The sequence below is a fragment of the Copadichromis virginalis genome, linkage group LG17 (genome assembly GCF_057382275.1).
Source record: "Copadichromis virginalis isolate Kocher_CV1m ecotype Utaka linkage group LG17, C_Virginalis_male_GT1.1, whole genome shotgun sequence".
NCBI classification, from domain to species: Eukaryota; Metazoa; Chordata; class Actinopteri; order Cichliformes; family Cichlidae; genus Copadichromis; species Copadichromis virginalis.
In genome coordinates this window covers 30077424-30099132 of record NC_140634.1, presented here as the reverse complement: position 1 = coordinate 30099132, position 21709 = coordinate 30077424, and the positions used below count along the sequence as shown (strand labels likewise).

The 21709-nt window shown below is 41.3% G+C and overlaps 1 protein-coding gene and 2 long non-coding RNA genes across 5 annotated transcripts; 2 read left to right on the top strand and 1 right to left on the bottom strand.

The window, feature by feature from the left end:
* Positions 1-994: 994 nt before the first annotated feature.
* On the top strand, positions 995-1352 carry LOC146689670 (uncharacterized). Its single transcript, XR_014916026.1, has 2 exons — positions 995-1068; positions 1185-1352. It is a non-coding gene; the product is annotated as an uncharacterized LOC146689670 (long non-coding RNA).
* Positions 1353-4640: 3288 nt separating this feature from the next.
* nrf1 (nuclear respiratory factor 1) lies at positions 4641-20383 on the bottom strand. 2 transcript variants are annotated; one of them, XM_085436459.1, is made up of 11 exons: positions 20315-20383; positions 20018-20162; positions 19361-19475; positions 19100-19226; positions 18543-18683; positions 15633-15791; positions 14451-14666; positions 14244-14342; positions 12838-12995; positions 10997-11118; positions 4641-5789 (listed from the first exon to the last, which is right to left on the bottom strand). In XM_085436459.1, exons 1-11 carry the CDS (start codon positions 20381-20383, stop codon positions 5629-5631), a joined length of 1512 nt encoding a protein of 503 aa, XP_085292585.1. In that variant the 3' UTR covers positions 4641-5628. The 2 variants fall into 2 exon arrangements, with proteins under 2 accessions (XP_085292585.1, XP_085292586.1); XM_085436460.1 differs by having other exon boundaries at positions 14259-14342.
* LOC146689669 (uncharacterized) lies at positions 16003-20025 on the top strand. Of its 2 annotated transcripts, XR_014915958.1 has the most exons (5): positions 16003-16115; positions 16238-16310; positions 17747-17946; positions 19440-19511; positions 19671-20025. It is a non-coding gene; the product is annotated as an uncharacterized LOC146689669 (long non-coding RNA). The 2 variants fall into 2 exon arrangements; XR_014915957.1 differs by lacking the exon at positions 17747-17946 and having other exon boundaries at positions 16007-16115.
* Positions 20384-21709: the final 1326 nt, after the last annotated feature.

Sequence of the window (21709 nt, the reverse complement as noted above, 5' to 3'; positions counted from 1 at the left end):
TCAGGATCTAGATAAAACTCCCGAAGTGTTTGGCTTCTTTAATTCAGAAAAGATGACGTGCAGGAGGCAGGACAAGTAGAAATCAATTTTTAGCTTTGGGAGACGGTTTCACCTCTAAAAACAAGAAGGAAAAAAATCAATGTAAGTGTTTTCTTGAAACAAGATATTTGAATGCAATCAATGAAAAAGTCTAGCACTGCATCCTAAAGTATTACCTTGTTCTCCACTTTGCAAGATCGGGCTGACAGTTTTACCGCATAATTGTTCAAACATGTAGTGGCGGATTGAGTACTTGGACAACAAAACATATATTCAGCTTACTATTTCATTTGGACAAGTTTAGATCAGAGGAAAAAGAAGAAGCAGAGATTTTCAGAATCAATTTTTTTTTCTGATGTAGGCTAAACTAACTAATTTGGGGCGTGGGGACAGGAGAATAAACAATAATGATGACAAACATGATTTTTAATGGAGAAACTGATACTTCGCAGTTTGTTCCATGAAGATAATGTAATTAAAATAATGGTTCATCAGTCAGTCTTTGACAAGTGGACAAATGAGTGCAGCTCTGCAGTGCTCCACTTTATGTCTACAGGTTCAGCTCCTCCGCCTTCAGCCAGCCATCAGGGGGTTCCTCTCTTAGCTCCATGGCATAATTGGCAAACCGTGCGGTGTCATCTTACCCTTCTCTTTTCAGTGCAGCCTTTTCCCCTCCTCCCTCCCTTCCCCAAATGGAAAGGGTGGAGAGTAAGGCAGTCTTTCAAATGTTAGTTTGGTTTGCTGTAACAGCCCATTGACAGTTTGGCGCAAAAAACAAGCTCCATACTGAGCTTCATATATCTGGGTCAGGGTCTGCTAATGTAGGTGACAGGGGGATCTGGGGATTAAAACCTCTTTATCTGCCTTTGCTTAAATCCTGCTTTATAGCCTACACTTCAGCTTTAGCTAATATGATTTGTATTGTTTGCCTGCAGGCTAGCTATATTTGATCTACGTGGATGTCATCAGTGGACCTTTGCAGAGGCTCTTTTGCTTTTTGTGCTGATTGGCCATTAAAACAGAGAATGGGTAAGTGCTTAGATTGTGGCGATACACATATTACTTGACATAAAGGATCTCAGCTCTGGCTGATATTTTCTGGGCAACTGATTCAGGTTAACTGCACTTTTTGTCTCGTGTTACAGATATATCACGCACGTATAACGCCTAACCGTCTGGGCATGAATCTAAGGATTTGACATGTTCTTAATTGTGTGTGCACACCTGCTGACTCATCACTGAAATGCGTCGTTGTTTATCTAGCATTCATATTTGCTTGTGTGTAATGCAAATAAATACTTTTAAAAGACCGATCCATTGTGTCAGACTCCGTCTAACGATCTTCTTTGCAGCAAAGTGCATTGAGGGATAACCCTTGTCAATTCAAGGCCTTCTCCAGATGGACCGAGCAGCTCAGGTTACACCGCATTTTTCAGTGCCCCCTCTATCCCACAGCCCCCCTGGCCCCTTTCTCTATTTCTCTCTCTCTTTTTCTGTTACACACACACACACACACACACACACACACACACACACACACACACACAGTTTCCTGGGTGGGTAGAGTTGAGCTGAGACAGTGCTTCGCCTGTGTTCTAATGCAGGCTACTGAGCATTAGTGAAATGAGATTATCATCGTTCTTACGCAGTGTCTGGGTTGAAGGTGGACAGAGGTGTGAGCCGGGAAGGTGAGGAGGCCATTATTAGACTATTAGACTACATTATGGGGGAAGACGCTTCATCAGCAACATGTCGGCAAGACGCCTAGATCTAAATTTAAATTGATTTAGAGTGAATTGATTACATTTCCACAGATTAGAAAAGTTTCCATTTTACACTAGAGGGGCATGCATAGCTCAAAAGCAGGGTTCCCTGCCCTAAGGAGCACCTCAAAGGCAGGTTACTGAGTTCATCGACTTGATGAGAGATGCATTCTCAAGTTGTGGTCCAGCCCTATGGGCGAGCGGTAAGAGATTATGTCTTGTTAGAGCAAGCGGGGGCTTGGACTGCAAGTAGTTTGCCCATATGTGTGTGTGCATGCATACACGGGCATAGGGCCTGGGATGCACGTATTAAGAAACGATTAGTAGAGATTAAAGCTCTGCCCCAGAGTCTGCTTGCACGACTCCAGGCAACAAGAATGACCAACCCCTCCCTTCACACCCTGCAGTGCCCCCTGTGGAGCTGGGCCACTGAAGCTCGTGCTGCAGCCTAGTCTGCCGGCGGGGGAGAATCAATATCGCTGCCTCTTCTCTTTTGAGAGCTTTTCCACCACTAAACATATCATATCAGCTATATAAATCCAATCCATTATTATTATTATCACCTCCAGGATGGAGCGCAGGCACTCACACTGAAACCTAGTTGCCTAGATTTTGGTTTGATTTTATGTCAGATGATCTATCTGAAGTTTGAAAGTGTGCACTGCAGTGTGGTGCACCATGATGTCTGCAGTACCTCCGTGCAGCAGTCGAACTTCTCATATGAAGCAATTGGTACAAATGCAGGTGATGTAACCACCTAACAGGTGTTCATTCATCCAGAAGAATGAGGTCTACAGTTATTTAGGTTATTTAGGATGTTTATTCTCATGGCACAGTCATGTACAAACCTTCATCAGGGAGTTAAACACATTTCACATAGGAAGGATAGGAGCCTTCAAAAAAAGGACCAGATGACACAAAGCCACCAACTTTTACTACATTTAAATCAGAATTACCAAAACATAAAACCAGGTTTACAAAAACAAGTCAAATCAAAGTGGTAATTTAAGTCAAACTACTTAGTAATTTATGAATCTGAAAAGCTTGTTTTTGAATAAGATACCTATGTTACCTCTTCATGTGGAAAAAGGGATTCAGTTATTTAACAGGCATGTAATGTAAATGGGTTAATGTTATGGAAATGTAGTGTCTAACTAATATTGCCTGTATATGGCATATTTGAGTTCTGCTAAACTATTCTGCAAGCGTCTTTTTCTTCTACTAATGTAAGAGACTTTACAGCCGAGGCATTCTAGCCAACAAAATGAGGTTTTACAGTATTTAAAATTATTCATAGTAAACTCCTTTTGAGAGGAGAGGTCAAATAAATAAAGCAACATTTTGCTGGAAGTTAAAAACATATATTATTATCAGATATTTGAGCTCTTATTTTGAAATGAAACTCTCAAAAACTCCATTATCAACTTTAAATAGAATAAAGAATACATTTTTAGGTGAAGCGCCAGCATTATATGATGCAGTGGGTAAAATTGGTGACAGCTATCCCGAGGCTTTTATCTTGTGCTATTTTGTTACTACTTTGATCACAAATTTAAAAAGATGAAACGCACTTTATGGATGGATACTGCAGAGTGATCAAGAAATAAAGAAGGGAGAGACTTAGCGAGAAAGAAAGCGTGCTAATAAAACCTCTAATCTGCAGTGACAGTTTGCATACATGTCACGCAGTGTATGACTGCACCATTATATAGAGACTTACATGGAAAATTACCATTTCTCTTGCCCACACAGATGCACACAATACACTTGACCTTATTAAGGGGTCCAATCGAAAAATCCCAGAAGGGAGTATATAGTTTAAAAAAAGAAGAAGAAAAATAAGGTCTTTTTCATCTGTGAATGCAACCTGGTTCGGCTTTAATCTGGAGGAAGAGCGGAATATACACTGACGCCTGATAGATTAAGGCCCGAACGCTTCTCTCTCTGTTCTGCTCTGCAACAGAAGGGCCCTGCTCACAAATCCCAGGCTTTAAAGCAGAGGTTTCGGGCAGCTTATGATGTAATCAAGGCCCATGTCTGTCACGGGAAAGGTGGGGGGTGCTATAGAGGAGAGTGTGGAGGTTATTGGGCTTTCTGGCAAGTGCACCATTACGGGTAAAAGGTGGAGAAATGTGGTATTTCTCAGATAAAGGTAGAAGGAATGAGGCTGTAAGGTCATCGTAAATCTTTAAAAGTCTGCCCTAAACAAATTATATGCTGAATATGATCATTTTCAAATCCATGTTTTTTTTCCCGTGTGATTCACAGAAATATTTTGGTGTTTTAGTGTCTCTATTTTAAGGCCACCTTCCCTTTAAGCCAACTCTTTTCTGATTCTGTCTCTGGCATACAGATAACTTGGAAAGCAAGTGGGTGGAGCTATGTCTGAGATTGCCATATTAGGGATATGATCTCTCACTGATATACAAAGACAAAAGTGAGCATCGTAACACTGAAAAGCACATTTAACTTTGTCTTTACATGTATTATTAGTCATTTTTTATGGCTATCTTCAGAATTTGAAGTATAAACTATACTGAATCAAATGAATGACTTGTTATCAGACCTTTACCAAAGTTGATGGCATGCTGAAGAGGCGATACAATCATTTGATTCAGCTGTGTTGGAGCAAGGATGCATCTAAAAGCTGCAGGACAGCAGCTGTCGAGGACTGGAGTTGGACACTCCTGCTGTAGGATATCACAAAACCAACCTGCAGATGCCAAAAAGGTTTTATAGAGCTGACTTTTCACATGTATGTTTGATGTTAATATGACAAAATCCACTAATTGTTAGGCTTTTGGATCAAGAGTATAATAATACCCGAGAAACTGGATGAATGGTGAACAGCAGCCATTTTATTGGACTTCATTTTTTCCCAAATACACAATTTTGGTGAAAGTCACACCAACTGTTACACCTTCATCAAACAGAGTTGATTCTCGGCAAGCATGGTTTTTTCGTGTGGCAAATCCTTTCGTGGATCACAAATAGTGCAGCTTCTGTCCAAGTATGACCAGCTTCCTGTGGCATACAAAGTGATGGAGACCACCGAGTCCTGCGTGACATACAAAGGAGTTCATGTTGCAAATAACACGGTTGCCTCCTCGAATCCATGCACTAGGAAAAAAATGAAAAAAAAATTTGGTGGACAAAAAGACTGCGTCAGTAAGTCCTCTCCGCCATCCAACAGTTAAAAAAAAGAAAGTTATCCTGAGTCTTTGCAAAATTTTGGCATGTACTTGGATTACAGTAGAACAAAAAAAGGGGAAAAAAACCCAACAGGGCAAGACTTTCTGGGAGTGTCTGCATCTCAGATGCTGTGTTGTACAGTGAGAGAATTAGTGAGTTGAGGTGGGAACAGCAATTGTGAATATGGCGAAACACAGGAGTGACTTTCCGACTATGGCACTGAATTCGTCATCCTAATAACAGAAACAGTTGAGCATGGACAATATAGTGAAAAATCCCAAACAAAGACAAGAGACACACTCAGTGAAACAGGGGTGGCTTTCCTCCCGAGCTTTTTGGTTCATCTTTGTTTTAAGCAAAGGTTAATTGTAAAGAAATAAATACTAAATACTCAACTTCACAGAGCTAAAAAAAACCCCAAAAAACAACCAAAAAAACAACGCTAAATGGGAAAAATACACCAACAAACGCAATCTCTTTACATAGTAAACACAATGCATTGATAACACACTTCCCCCTGTAGATGCACATTTAAAAATATATTTGACATTGTACACAGCATGATGTCTCGGAAAACAGAACAGATAAACAAATCTCCTAGGTGGCCAATCAGTGCTTTCTGCTCCTTCCAAGGTCACTGCTCCAGGGTTACGACCTCCACTGCCTGGCCGTCCAGTGTGACAGTGTTATCTATGCGTGTGGCGACAGGCGCCATTGCAACCTGGACGGGCCGGTTACCCTGGGCAAGGCTGGTGACTACCGTCTGGTACATGCTGACTGGAATCTGGACCAAACCTAAAGGAAAGAAGAGGACAAGTTGGACTTAAACATGCAGCACCAGCATCACTAATACATTTTTTATTAGTTTAAACTGCGTACTTAGGTCACAGGTATGTTAATATTACAGGGAAATCATTCACAGGTGGACACAGGTACCTTTTTTAAATAAACCTATTAGACATTTGAAGATCTTATACTCCTCACTGGTTACCCAATTCTATTCTACTGTCCTCAGAAATCTTGTTTTTGTTTATGGTGGCTCATTTAGATGCTGGCTAATTTAGAGCGGGTTGTCTAGTATTCATTAGGTTGGTGACTCAATACCCAGCTCCTGCACCTGTATGCAGAAGTATCCATGGGCAAGATGTTGAACCCAAAGTACCCTCCATGCATTTCCATCTAGGTTTGCAGACATGAATTAGTGTTAAAAATGTGTTTGTGAATGCAGATTGCATTGTTAGATTGCTGTGAAGTTGGGGATTTTCACATGGGAATCTCTAAGGGACTGACTCCGTTTTTGAGATGGCCCAAAGTGGTCCTTTTTCTGGATCCACAGTTTATTTGGTTTTGTTTTTCAACCCCACAGGTTGTCAGCTCTTCTGCTAAGAAATTCTGCTTTTACATTCTCTTGCTAGAGGAAATCCTGTTGACGGATTTTATGTTTTACACGGGCCTTTGGGAACCCATCAACTCCAGGTAGTTGTTGGTGACAGGAGGCAGACATGTTACAGAGAAGGCATTTCTGAACAATGACCCAATTGAACGTCCTCGGCTTACTTCCCCCATTCCCAGCTCCGTTTGTGCGTCTCTGCCTGCAGGGATTACTGCTGCAGTCACGTGGTGCTCTGCCCCACCCTGCAAGCTGTCACAGTGTCACAGGCAGGCAAGAAGGTCAGCATAGGGGATGGCAGTGGCTCATACCCACTCCCATTACTGCAAGCTTAGATGCTGGATGTTACAGGCAACCAGTCCACATTACAAATGAATCACTTAAAACACATAACCCAGATGAAACAAGGGTGGATATAATTGTAACTGAGAATAAATAACATTTTGAACAAAATAAGAAAACAATTCATTCAATAATAAAAATGGAACTCTGCTGCCAGGTAAGGTCGTAATTGTTGGTCCTCTTTGTGGCCTCTTGCTCACCCCTCTTGACACTTATTTGTGACAGTGTTAAGCTGTTCTAACAGTTATTATGAAGGAAACCTTATAGGGAGCGTGGCTTTGGCCTGGCACAGCAACATAGACCTGGGATGAAGTGCAATCTGTAATTGAAGTGCCACTCGAACATTGTTACTTAGAGATGAAGGGTCATGCCTTGTATAGCCGTGTTTATATATGTGTCTTTGTCAGTGTAAGGCAGGGGTCAGCAACCTTTAACACCCAAAGAGCCATTTGGACCCAGTTTCCACGCAGAAGAAAACACTGGAGCCACAAATACTTTTTGACATCTAAAATGAAGATAACACTGTGTATATTGTTTTTTTACCTTTATGCTTTGTGTAAACAACTAAGGTGTGTTGCTTATGAAATCCATGAAGTGCTACAGAGAAAATTACATTTTATTTATGTAATTAACACATTTTGAACTCTTAAAGAAATATAACAAAAGGAAAGAAACCCAGCTGAACTAAAATGATCCAAGTAGCAAACAAAAACTGTTGTGAGCCGCCACCCTCATATCGCCTTTGGGCTTTTGGAGCCTTGACCTGACTTTTAAAAAAATAATTGGAAAAAAGCACTATGCTGCTAAAAGATGAAAAATTCTGCCTAAATATGTATTTTACCAGGTTAATGTGTGTGGCGGGGCGTGGTCTGCAGCGCCGCTGCAGGGGAGGCGGATGCACGTGAGCGGCACCCACAATCACGTCTCGCCGCCTTAATGTCTGCGCTATCTATGCTGTTGTTGGTATATGTCGGGCTGTGAGCTGAAAAGCTACAGCCGGCTGTATGCGTACAGCAACCGTGTGTGAAAAGTGGTCAATAAAGAGATGCTGAAAAGCATGTTCATGGAAACATCGTCGGGTCTGCCTTGATATGTTTACAATGGGATTTATGCTCCTGAACCTCTGCGCACAGCGTCTGCAAATCGGGGCTGTACTTTCATCTTTACGCAGGACTGTAAGCTGCCATCTGTGAGGCGTGAGCGGTGTTTGTTTATAACATAGTTCATGGTGGAGAACAGCTGCTGACAATGTGGATCCGAAGATCCATAACTAGCCTACCTTGGGTTGAAAGTCTCGATATATGCACGGCGTTTCGGCGAGTACACCGGCTTCCGCTATTGCCACACTTATTTTGAGCGATGAACAAAATAATAAAATATAATTTTATTTTTATATTTCAATATCACAATAATCTTCCAATTTGGAACTACAAGTTAAAAAAAATAACTAACATAAATAAAATACACTTCAGCTAAATACTTCTAATTTATTTCCCCAAACCACGTGGAGCCGCACTATAAGGACTAAAGAGCCGCAGGTTGCCGACCCCTGGTGTAGGGTTACTACACAAGTCAATCAGCAGTGTAACCTGGCTGGTGCACTTCAAACACCAGTCTTCTCTGCTGTGTAGCACTACAGTGATTAGCGAAGGTCAATAGTTGCGAGAAGGGCTGGATTTGGCAGCTCCGTTAGATGTTTGAGTGAGCTATTACAGCCAAATGGCTCTTCGTGGTTTAGGAAGCAACATGCCAAATAAATAAATAAACAAAGCCTGCAGATGTTAGATTTGAATAAGGTGAATCCCCATTATAGGATATGAATGCAGACGTAGCACCTATTTTTGCATTTGCTCAATGTTTTAACAGGAAACTTTCATGATGATGTTATTTGGTTTTCTAAAATAGTTTGGCAACATGAGGTAATGGATACAATTGTTTTGTAGTCAACAGCCTGGCAATTGTTATAGCCTTTTAACCATTAAACACACCATGTCTCCCAGCTTTGCCTGCTACAGAACCAAACTGATTCCATTGGTTTCTAAAACTCCCACTAACACAAGTCTGATTCGTACTGTGATTTAAACAGAAATTCCATGGGCACACACACACATATATGTATCTATATCTATATAAATATAGCAACAGAGCTTGGGGGTGTCTGCTGACAGCTGGTCAAGTGATTAGACTATGGACTGATAATGGAGTGGATCAAAGCTCTTAAGGAGGGCACAAGAGGGACCTCTTCATGCCCCTGGACTAGTGTACATTGTGTGTTGGTGCATGTGTGTGTGTGTGTAATATGTGTATTGTACTGATCAGATGACATAATAAGTAAAAGATTGACAGCTTGCAGGCTACAAAAGGTTTCCCAATTCAATATCCCGATTCGTTTAAATTAACCAGTGAATCAAATTGTTCAACAACAATAAATACTCAGGATGCAGCTTTGGCAAAATGTTATTGCTTATGAAACATTAGCCCCATGTTTAGCCTTGAGGCTACTGACGGAACATATCCACGAAATTGTTGTCAGTGCTATTGAGCAAAGAGGGAAGGCTGTCACTGCAAACTAGCCTAGTCCCAGCAGACACACGGCAATAGCAGCGTTTGCACTATGCATTTACGGAGGGTGAACCTCTAATAACGTGTCATTAAAAGAAGGGACAAGATGCACACATAAATACACACCATCTGTCACATCAGCACAGAGCAGATTACAATGTGGGGGCTCAGAGGCCTCGCAGTTGTTCTACGGGTGGGAAGCTTACACTTAGTGAGGCTAATTAGAAAGGCCATTGGCTGGGGAGCGCACACAAACACCAATGGGTAAAATGTAATTGCACACATTTACTGATTAATTTTTTTTATTCTATTGTAAAGTACACATAGAAAACACATTTTAGAAAAATATTCCTCATTCCTTACCGTTTGTCCATGAAAGTCTACCAAGAGAATTTTTTTAACGTCAAAACTTGCCATTTCATTAGGCACACCTGTTCCAATTCAATTTAGATTCGATTCAATTTTATCTTATTAATTTTAATATAGTGCCAAATCACAACAACAGTCACCTCAAGGTGCTGTTCCACTGGTCAAAAATACTAATATCTAATCAGCCAATTATATGGTAAATGGACTGATTCTTATATAGCGCTTTTCTACTCTCCCAGAGTACTTAAAGCGCTGTATACAACATGCCTCATTCACCCATTCACACCCACTCATACAAGCACTTCTAAACTAAAGTGCAAATTAATCAACATTCACACTCATTCACACTCCGATGAACGCATCAGAGGGCAGCTTGGGGTTAGTATCTTGCCCAAGGATATTTGGCATGCAGACTGGGGAAGCCAAGGATCGAACCTTCCGATCAGTACCTGATCCGCTCTACCACCTGAGCCACAGCCACCCGTGGCAAGCAACTCAATGTAATCAGGCATGTAAACATGGTCAAGATTACTTGCTAAAGTTGAAATTTAGCATAAGAATGAAAAAGAAAGTGACTTTGAGTGTCGTAAGGCTGTGGGTGTCATATATGCTGCTGATCTACTGGGATTTTCCCACACAACCATCTCTATAACGAGCAAGCAGCAGTTCTGAGTAAAATACTTTTTTGATGCCAGAGGTCAGAAGAGAAAGCCAGATTACTTCAAGGTGACAGGAAAGCAGCAGTAAGTCAAATAACCACTCGCTGCAACCAAGGTATGCAGAAGAGCATCTTTGATTGCACAACATGTGGGCTACAGCAGCAGACGATCACATTGGGTGCCACTTATGCCGGCTAACAACAGAATATCAGACTATCTTCTGATAAATGAAAGAATCTCTGTATGTGTGCGTCTGTTTTGCACTTTTCGTGACAACCATTAATCAGACCTACTTTAAACTTGATGGTTGGACTGCAGGGCACCTGAGGAAATATATTGGCAAGGCTGGAGTCATTCCAGAGAGCGGTAATCTAATCTTTGGGGTCCTCGTAAATAATATAGATAAATTGATTTATGTGGTCGCCAATATAGATAACATAGTTTATATATAAACTACCACTGTTTGATTGTTTGATAATGTTACTAATGTACCTGTGATTGCAGGCAATGCAGTAGTGAGGTAATAACTATGACTTTTCAGACCTTCATTGTCTGTACAGTTTAATGCTGCATACCAAAAAAACACTTGACTTTTTTTATAATTATGTAATTGCTGTAATTTGAGGTGTATTTTATTTTATGTTGCTTCAGTGTTTGCTGTATTTCTGATAATTGGGTACCTGTGGCATCTTGAACCCCTGCCAGCGCCCCAACAGCAGCTGCCGTCTCTGCCAGGACAATTTGACCTCCGCCTTGTAGTGTGGCTTCTGCCAGCGTCGCTACAGCGTGAGCTGCTGCCTCACTGTAACACACAAATCACAAGTGCACTATATGTAAAAAAAACCCCATATTTCTGTACATGCAATTTCAAATTAAAACACACACAAACAAGAAATTAGGCTTGAAGATGCAATCTCCTGGTACAAAGCCCAAAAGCTCTCTCACGCAGAGTCTGCTCAGAGAGCCAAGGGTTATTAGAGAGATGCGGGGTGAAGACGCAGGAATACATGAGCTATAAGAGGCTTTTCTAGTCTGGACTTACAGAGAATCGGTCACATCACTCCAAAGGACAGGTGCTATGGGTCTAATAAAGCAATTTTATATACTGGATCTATGCAGCAGAATTACTACTAGCTTATTAGCACACCAGTTTCGCAGCTTTATGATAATCAGGCTTGAGGCAGAAATGTAGAGAGACAGAAAGAAAGGAAGAGGAAATGCGAGAGCTGAGACAACAGATTCTTGATGATGCAATCAAGTGTACCAGAAACGACACCGTTTTTTTGTGCGTTGTTTCATTGTTTAATATGTGAATTTAGATTGGATGTTTAAGCTTGCTGGGGTTTTTGACTATGGCTAATAAATCTTGCATCTCAGGTAATATTTAATTGCACAGAAGGAAAACAGTGAGGATAAGAGGCTCTGCACCTCATCTGTAGCTGGAAAACAGACACAAAATGTTCCAGAGACGGCAGAGTGGAGAGCCCAGAGTAGCTCAGCTCAGGTAAACAGCAGGAAGGGAGGGGAAATGAGAAGGAGGGGGTCTCAGGTGGGTGCAGGTAACAAGCCCCAGTGGGACATACCCATACACATCTGAAATGATTGCCAGGACAGGACTGCAGTGAAAAAAAATTCTAACATGGCAGTATCTAGGTGACTGACTTCAGAAACAAACTGCTGAAAAAAATGTTATTCAGGAAGTGGGTAGCCAAGGGTTAGCTTCTTTTAACTGCGACCGAAGCCTACAACAAACTATTAACCTGCTTCTGTTGTTATCCTACAGGAACTTTAATTTGTGACTATAATAGGACTGAAAACATTTTTTTCTTTTTCTAACACAGCAGCCTAAATGAAGTAGAGATGTAATGCTGTGTATTTATACTCACAACATCTCAAATGCAGCTATTTTAATCTGCTCTTACCTGCATATCAGCAGGTAAGAGCTGTTAGAACGTGAAATATGTGCCTAACAACTGGTTTAATGGTTCTACACCATGCATGCTGCTGGTATAAAAGGGTACAAGCTAATTATTTAGATGCTGAAACAGGACAAAAAGTATCTCCAGGGAATCCAGTAACCTGTTCTGACACATTTGTCCCATTTTCATCCAGCTGCTTATAGCTGCCTGTGCATTTATGACATTTTTTATACTTGTTAGTGTTTTTTTTCTCTCAGTGAAATTAAAACTTGACATGATAATAACATTTTTTTTGTTTAAAAGGTTCTGGTATTTTCTGGTGACAGCACCAAAACTTTCTTCTCTGTTAACACATTTGTAGGCTTAGGCTTAACAACATAGGGATGTTAGCTACTATTACAACAGACTATTTTGTAATTTTTTTTTTAACCTTTTTAAAAGTTGTCTTGAGCAAAGTTTCTCCAGATCTAAGTTTTCATTTTTTAGTCCTGTCCTTGTACCTGGACCGTTTACACTGCGTGCACCCCTTTATAATAGGTTAGAGACCTATTATAATATCTCAGGAAATCACATAACATAATATTCAGCTCTGTCAGAATCACCTGTTCAGTGCCATTGTAACAGTGGCTCCGGGCTGAATCTCTTGGCTAGCAGCGACAGCAGCTTCAGCTAGGGATGCCACTGCCTGCGTGGCCTCTGAAGCTTGAGTCGTTTGGATTGTCATCTCCCCGCCCTGCAGGGTGGCCCAGCTTGGTTCCACCTGGAGGAAAAACAAAGTATATACTTAAGTTTACATACACTTATCAGAAGCATGAGTGTCATGGTAATTTTAGGCTTCTTCTTCGAGCTGTTCTTTTACTAGGATTAAACGATTATATAGCAAACATAATTTACATTTTCTCTGTTCCACACAGGGTCAAAATTATACACACAGGCCAAAATATGAACATACGCTCACAACACACTAACAGGATTTGTTGAAGGTTCAACAATGTGTTTTAACTTGACGAGGCCAATTAATTCTTGCTAGTGTTCATTATTTAACTACAGCTGGTAGAAATGACCAATACTCCAAGTAACTCAGTGAAAATCTTAAAAAGGAAAATTGTAGATTTCCACAAATTGGGAAGATCTCTTGGAGCCATTTCTAAATAACTAAAGATTTCATCAGTTCAAATAGTTTTATGCGAGAACAAGTTTTTCCGATTTTCACCCCTTTGCCAACTTGGAAGAACACCCAAACTGTCCCCCCTGATGAGAGGCAATTGTTTGGGATATTCAGAAAGAACCCAGGAACCACCAACGCTCAAGCCTGCCATGAGCTGGAAACTGCTGGAACACCAGCGTCCCTGTCAAGCATGATGGTGGTAGCATCATGCGCTAGTGCTATTTGGTAATCAGTGGTACTTGTACATTACACAATGTGGATCGAATAAATAAGACTACCTCCAAGTTCTTTAAATCAGAACAGTTCAAACTTTGACACAGGTTTTCTAACAGGGAAATTATATATCAAAACTAATTTTAGAGTGCAGAAAACAGGCTGACGACATAAAGCTTTTGTAATGGCCCAACCTCAACCCTACTGAAAGCTTTTGGACCACTAACCAATTTAAATGAACAAGAAGAGTGTTAAATATCCAGCCACGTCTAATGCCAGAAGCTTGCAATGGTAAGCAAAATGGTCTGGTCAAGGTGCAATATGCTAAGCTACCAAATATTAGTTGGATATATGTAATATATATGAGCCTGCATGTATACATTTGGCCCTGTGTGGATTTACACTTCTGACCATAAGTGTAGATGAACATTAGCAACGAGGTAATGAGACTGAGCAAATATTGCCGGTATTAGATTGATGGACTTGTGGCTTTAGTTTTGATTTTGTGGTATTAAATAGAGTGCATTTTTAAGAGGCTATGTGTGCAGTAAATAACTTAATGTGTTTCAGTATGGTTTTTGATAAAAGAACGATTTCTAGGCACGTTTGAACGCATGTGGGTGTTACCTCTCCCTCAGTTACCGTTGAGTAGTTAACTTGTGCAACTGTCACACCAGGCAGCTCCGACGCATCCGCAAGAGTGGCAACCGTGTGTCCTGTACCGACCTGAAAACAATACATTTCCACCAAGTGCATTAGGCTCTGTAAAAAACAACAAGAAGGGCAAAAACTCCCACTCAGGAGTATAAAAGCCATGCAGTGAATAAAACGCACCTGGATAAGCGAGACTGTTCCATCTGGATTGTTGATGGTCTGTACCACGGTTTGTGAGGGCACAAGGTGAGCGATACTTTGTGCAGTGGTCAGGTGGTGCTGGGTGGTGGTTGCCGTGGTTACCTGCTGGTCTTCAAAAGCATATAATAGATCCTCACGGCCATGCTGCTTATAGCAGTTCTTCACTATGGTTCGCAACGCCTGCGTCCAAGAGACCTGAGGAAGTACAGACACAATTTAATGTCAGCAAAAATTCTTAAGACTGATGACTCTAAGGCATGGTACATCTCTTAATATAATCAGATGATAAATATGAATTATGTACAATGGGATTAAATTAAACCGTAATAATGAATAGACATGCGCCTGTTTCCTTTGCTCTAAAGCTATCTCAGAAGATACACAGAAAACACAAAATAAATGACAGAAAAGGTGTTAACAGCTGTGCTGGTTCTACTAAAAGTGCATAGACTTGGCTTACCAGCACCTCTAAAGCCTGTTCTTCTCATGCTATATTAAGAGGAAAAAATAATGAGCTTCAAAGGTGTGCATTAGCTGTAGCTTCATATTTAAAGTGTTGATTCATGAGTTGTAGCAATTTTCCTTGAGGTCTGCAAAACAATTTACTACTATATTCTGCTGTATGTATGCTAATAAAACAAGCTTACTGTATCTTTTACTCCTTCATATGGTATCTTTGCGTCTTTCTCTGGTATGTTACATCATATGACACCAATCTATCTTAAAGCGACTTGTGTCACTAAGGAAGCAATGATCCAAATCCTAAAGTTGTCTAGGATGGCTTAGTAGTTAGAACTACTGTTCTAAGTTAACCAAATATGGGCATTTCCCAAAATGCCATCAACTATGTCTTTAAGGACTGTTATCACTGTCACTGAATTACACGTGGCAGGTGACTCTTGCAAAGGCAAGAGCTCTGGATCTTTAGACACCACCAAACAGAACTAGCTAATGTAACAGAACAGGATTAAAACACTGTGTAAAAAGAATCTTTCTCATGGGTGGACAATACAACATCTGTTTAGTTTGTTGTCACTTTCGGATCTATAAAAATCTTTTGTTGTTGAGTGATCTGTACTCACAAGCTACATTCATTTTGTGCACTTACAACCTTGTACTCTTTCCCAGCAAAATATCACGTTATACTAGTGTTTGTCTTACTCTCTGTTTCTGCTCCTCTGTGCGCACATCACTGCGAACGTTGGCCCAGGGGATGTCGTCGGGCCACCACACTGGCTTGCAGCTCTCTTTACCCCAGCCAGGCTTCCCTCTGCCTGTTGAGTACTTCAACATCTCTGGGATAAATGCTCGCAGCTGTGCCTAAAGGAAAATAAAAGAGGAAAAAAAATGCATGGAAAAAACAGATTATATAGACAGAAATATAATGTGCAAAGCTGCAGGGCATACACGCCCTTGAGCAGGCTGCGAGAGGCGTGCATTAGGTACCTGCAGCATGTGCTGAGGTGGTCAAGGCCTGAAAATAGAAACAGACCTTCTAAAAGGAGAACAATGGGGTCAGGTTTACTAACAGACCAATCTATGGCTATGGCTCCAGCCTGACGTATCAGACAGACACTGCGAGCACATCAGAGGTGATCCAACAGACAGCCTGTTCCAACAAAGGCTCCAGGACACTGAGCAGAGGTATTAACAAGGACGAGACAGTCAGTATTGTTAAAAATTAAAATTGACTGTCAAACAAGGGCACTGCATTAACTCTGTGCTAATAGGTGCACTGTACAGACTTATTTCTTTATTGTCAACAGACTCTATCAAGACGGTATCAAGATGGGGTGGCTGTAGCTCAGGAGGTAGAGCAGGTCACCTACTGATCGGAAGGTTAGTGGTTCAATCCCTGGCTCCTCCAGTTTGTATGCCAAGGATCCTTGGGCAAGATACTAACCCCAAGTTGCTCTCCGATGCATCCATCAGAGTGTGAATGTTTGTTAGGAAGCACTAAAAGCTTAGAAGAAACGTGAATGTGGCATGTTGTATAGATGTAAGAATCAGTCCATTTATCAAGTGCTTGTCCACCGTTTTGGAATATCTTACAATGAAGTAAAAAGTGCTGATTTTGCAGGTGACCAGCTGGTGAAAATGTTGTTGCGCTAAAAGCTAAAAATCCGAGCTTTATGGTGCATCTAGTTTCTAAACTTGAATAACAGCTGCCTGACAAGGTGAAAAAGCGAGCGGATGACGTTCTTAATCTCATCTGATTTGCTTGTTATCGATCGTCTGTATGCATACTTCATGTGCAGTAGTGAGTGGCACGCATACGCACTGCCCATCATGTCGACAGAGCCCGAGCAGGCGCGCGCTTACACTCACTGACATGCCGAGGTGGGGGTTTAGTGCCAGTGTCCTCGGCGTCCCGGTAATATGCAAGCATCACCGGGGGATTATATTGCACAATGAGGCACTGCAGCGTCCGCCTGCCTTGACATCACAAGCTAAATTTGGTTCCGGGAGAAATAAATCCCTCCCTCCTCCCCGTTAGGCCCCCCTTTTCTAACTCACAGTCACACAGCTCCTCAGTGCATCACGCAAACAGATATGAGAAAATGGATCTTGATAGAAAATGGAGTGTCGGTGCTTCGCGCCAGCTTTCGAACAACAAACCCTCCACGTAATGGAGCTCCACCAGAGCCAACACTAGCTCAGCAACCTGCATTAACCTGCGAAAAAGCCTTGTAGGAAAATTATTCTCCCATTTACACCTGCGATGATGGCGACGTATGTGGATGTATCTGTGCAAGGCCAGATGGCCAAATTACAGTGGCTAGCGAGTTAAGTGGCATGTTGCCCTCGCACCCACCACCCCACCCCAATCCTAATCCTCCAAGCAGTGGTCCAATCAGACTTCAGGAAGGCTGTTATGTTGCTGGGTTCCTGAACCTAACAAGGCAAGGGGGTAATTATGAGCTCAAGCTAGTCGTGGGATCACCTGCTACAGATGCTCCATATATCTGACAGACTAGGGCCTCTGCTTAACCTCATTTGGGATTTCTTCAGCTGTATAAAATTCTACTGCAGATATCCTTTTAGAAGACATGTTTCTGATACGAACTGGGTGTCTCTACTAAATTAGCTTCCTCTCATCTCATTCCTTGGCCAAGGTTTACTAGCTTTTCCCAGAAGGACTAAACAACTTCCTGTTTCCAACGCGCAGCACACACATATCTGTAAAAACACCCACCCCACACCTTTCCACCCGGCTTGTCGAAATTGAGTGAGGCAACAGGTTACTCGCGATAATCTCATCCTACTACTTCCAGAAAAACAAGCTCCAACTAACACCTGGCCTCCACGGATTCATCCGGCACTGGGATTGGCTAACGCGCGCCGAGGGTTGTGGATCGTCTCTGAGGGCCACTGTCATGCTGCCTACTGTGACGATGATCTAGAGAATGCGTCAGCAGCACTGGGACGGCAGAGTAAACAAGCCATGCTCCCCTGGGCTGAAAAGAAAATTCAGGTCTGCCAGTGGTACTAACACTACGATGAACGGCCTACAATGGCTGCTCTGCTTATCAAAGAGAAGGATTAGCTTTTTCTCAGATTAGAGTTTATTTTAATGGTGATGCTGCTCTTCAGGATGAGAATAAATGCATGACTGCTGAATAGATTAATCAAAAACATCAAAAATGAGCTAGTGGACAACACACCTACAAATAAGCATTTGACCTTGCTACATGTAGTTAGCTAAGCTCTTCCTCTCACTAGTTAGAAGACATAGTTTAAACTTCCTGGTTTGTTAGCGGCTGGTGCCCTCTGCTGGGAGTAGTGTGTGTGTGTATTAGTGAATTTGTACAAAGGAAAAAGCGAGTAAACTTTAGCACTTCTAGAGAATAGAGAGAAGGCCTTATTTAGATTTCTGCGGGGAAACTTTGTAGAGCCTACAGCATACATGTAAGTGGCTGAGGTTGTTGCTGGCAATTCCTATATTGATTTTATTGTCCTTTAAATTGACATGATGATTGTTATTCTCTCACTGATAAATTCGAGTTTGCAGTTAAGACGTAGCTACGGCGTAGATTCCCCACTAAAGAATAAATCCGCAGTAAGCCTTACCTGGGTCATCTTATCCACAGAGACGGGGATGCCATCAATTGTGAGCGGGGGCAGCTCTGAGGCGAGTTCTCCACCTGCAGGGGCATGTTCAGCCAGGGCGTTCTCCAGGTCCTCCAACAACATGCTCTTATACTTTCTTACCTAGTATCCATGAAAGATACATCACAGTGTGTCAGCCTGAGCTTTTAAGAGTGATAGCAGGTTTAAATAAATCACTGAAGAAAACATTTGCTAGTAGATACCTGGTCAAAGATAAGTAACTACATGCCTTTTTTTTGGTTATGTTATTAAGACAAAATCAATATGGCCTTTAATAAATTATTATTAGCTATAAAATTATGAGTATTTTTAATACACAAATAGTTTTTAGGAAGAAAGATGTAAAGCAGATTCAGTTTATCTAACATGCAGTGTATACTTATGACAAGGGAAACACTGCATATGACTGAGAGGGCTTCACTGAAATAAATGAAGGAGAACACTGAGGTTTGGTGTGATGGTAAGTTTCACTGTGTTACAAACTAATGCTTTCTACCTGCTCTATTTATAAGACTTACCACATTCTCCAGAGGAGCAGCACCAAACACCTTGAACACAGGGTTGGGTTTGGAGGGGGAGATGCACAACACTATGGCTTGTTGGCCCACTCTAGTGGTGTACTCATCCAACGTGGCTCGCAGTTTCCTGTTAACAAACACCATCCTTTACTTCTGTGTTCAGATTAAAAGCTACAAAGCACAACAACAATTCTACCCTAGGAGCTGAGCGAGGGATATTTTGGTCACCGTAGCTGCTGTCAGAAAAGCTATTAGATCCACCTGAGCAGACGAGTCTGCTGTCTCTTACGGATGGAAGGGTTGGATTCAAAGATATGAGGCCTTTTTCTTTTCTTCCCAGTTGCTACAGCAGCAGCAGCTGCCATACCCACTGGCCCTGAAAGAAAGAGGAGGAGGAGAGATTTTACCAAAGGTAAAAAGAGACAAAGTATTTTCCTTCTCTGATTTGAGCTTTTAAAGCCCATGTGGTTGTTACTGTTTATTGTTCTCTTTTTTTAAATATAAAATATGTTTTTAAAAAGACATGAAATAGCATTTCACTGATTTAATTTCAAATCATGTCAACTTTCAGGGATAAAGATGGAAAAAAAAAAAAACATGGCAGAGGCTTGACAAAGGCAACGCTGCCTACACAACTAATCCACTGGCGCCACCTGTTGCTCAATTGAAAGCATTTTGCTTAAATTATGGCATTATGGGATTTACCAGGCTTGTATAATTAATCATAGCTGCTAAGAAGAATAAAAAAATAAACAAAAAATGGTCTGTTGTAAGGAGTTGACCGTCTAATTTGCCACAAACTTTGCAACCTTAATAACAATTATCAACATAAGTCTACAGGTCGTGAAGCACTTCTGCTTGTAACTTTGATCAGACCCAACTAACACACTCTGGAAACAGCACAGAGTTTAGACTCACCTGCAGCAGCCAGGTGAGCTGTGACCTCATCAGTGCCAGCCGAGTTAAGGATGTCTGTGTCATCATATGGATCGTCATCTGGCGAGGAGGTCGAGTCTTCCTCAGCGCTCATCATGGATGTGTCAGTCAAGGTGGTCACATGTACCTATACACGAATCAATGAATGAATGAACCTGGGACTTGCACTTTAGTGGGGTGTTGAGATTTCTGATCTGGGTCGGTAATTTAACAAGATGAGTGATTAATATCAGTAAATTTGTTTCTAATTTACACCATTTATTATGTTTGTAAATGCACCTGCTGACTGACAGCGCTAGCCTCAATGGTGGTCATGTGCTCTGTCTGGTGAACGGAGTGCTCATCCATTATCAGCCAGCTGGTCTACACAGCTAGGTCCACAGTACAGTTACTGAGGAAAGAAAGAGGGAAGTGATCAAAGCACATCAAATTTAACGAATACTGATATGTTATCTTAACAAGACAATATGCTGATATTTATTTATACACTTAAATGAATTCATATGCAACAAGAATTTGGAAGTGTTACAAAATTTCAGACAAAACTGTGACCATGCACAGCTGCCACTGTCATTTATTTTTACAGGGAGAGCTGTCTGATGAAGATAGATGCTATGGTGTCTTTGTGTTTGTGCTTAGTGCACCACTGCCGCTCTGCCTCCAGAGGACGTCATACTGCATTAATAGGGAATTTCATTTGGAAGAGTATTGTCTGAAAAGAACGTTTCATTTTTTTCACTCTTGTCTGACTGTACCACTTTCACTCTGCCCATAGAGGGCACTTATGTTAGGTGTTACAGGTGATGAATTTGGAAGATGTGCATTCCACCCAGTAATAGATAGCTTAGCACAACTTAGATACAAATCACAATTTAATGTCCAACTAAAGGGTCTTTAAAATTGTTTTGACAGTATGGGAAACTCCATATTAATTTGGAAAACTGGATATGTGAATATGTAGAGTTACACTGTAGTGTGGCTGAGGAAAAATAAACATATATTGCACACTAACACACACACAAATGCTTATGTTCACTCCAAATCAATCAACTTACAGGGTTAAAAGGTTTATGAATAAATGAAAGGAGACCGTTTCATGTAGATAATCTGCTTCGTTGATACAGTGCAAAGATGATTTATAGAATAGTTTTATAATCATGTATCTGCACGCACTGTTTTAACTTTTACAGTGGCCTACAAGAACGTCAATACTGGCCCCCCACCAAAATAAAAAAATACATAAATAAATGCAACTGAAATTCAGGTCATTCATTTCAGTCTAATATATTTATTGCCAGCTGCAGTACATGAAGTCTAGACACTGAGGAGACCAGTGATGCACGAAACGCACAACTCCACAAGAATGTGTATGTGTAACCAATTTAGTGACCTGCAACCAGCTTAATTTTGCACAGGACCGGATAAAGAATTGATCGTGCCAGACAGTAATGTACAGTTAGCCGGATCTGCCGGTCTACTGTCAACGACTGCTTCACTGAGCTAAGCTAGCAATGTCCTACATTCAGCTAATTAGCTGCCTAGCTAACCATTTGGCGGTATAAAGCCGGTCGTCTAAAATAACACGAATTCTGCCAACAATTTTCCACGTTCAGACACTAAACAGAACGATTACAGGGCGCAATGAAAGCCATCGTAATGTAGCAGCTAGCACGA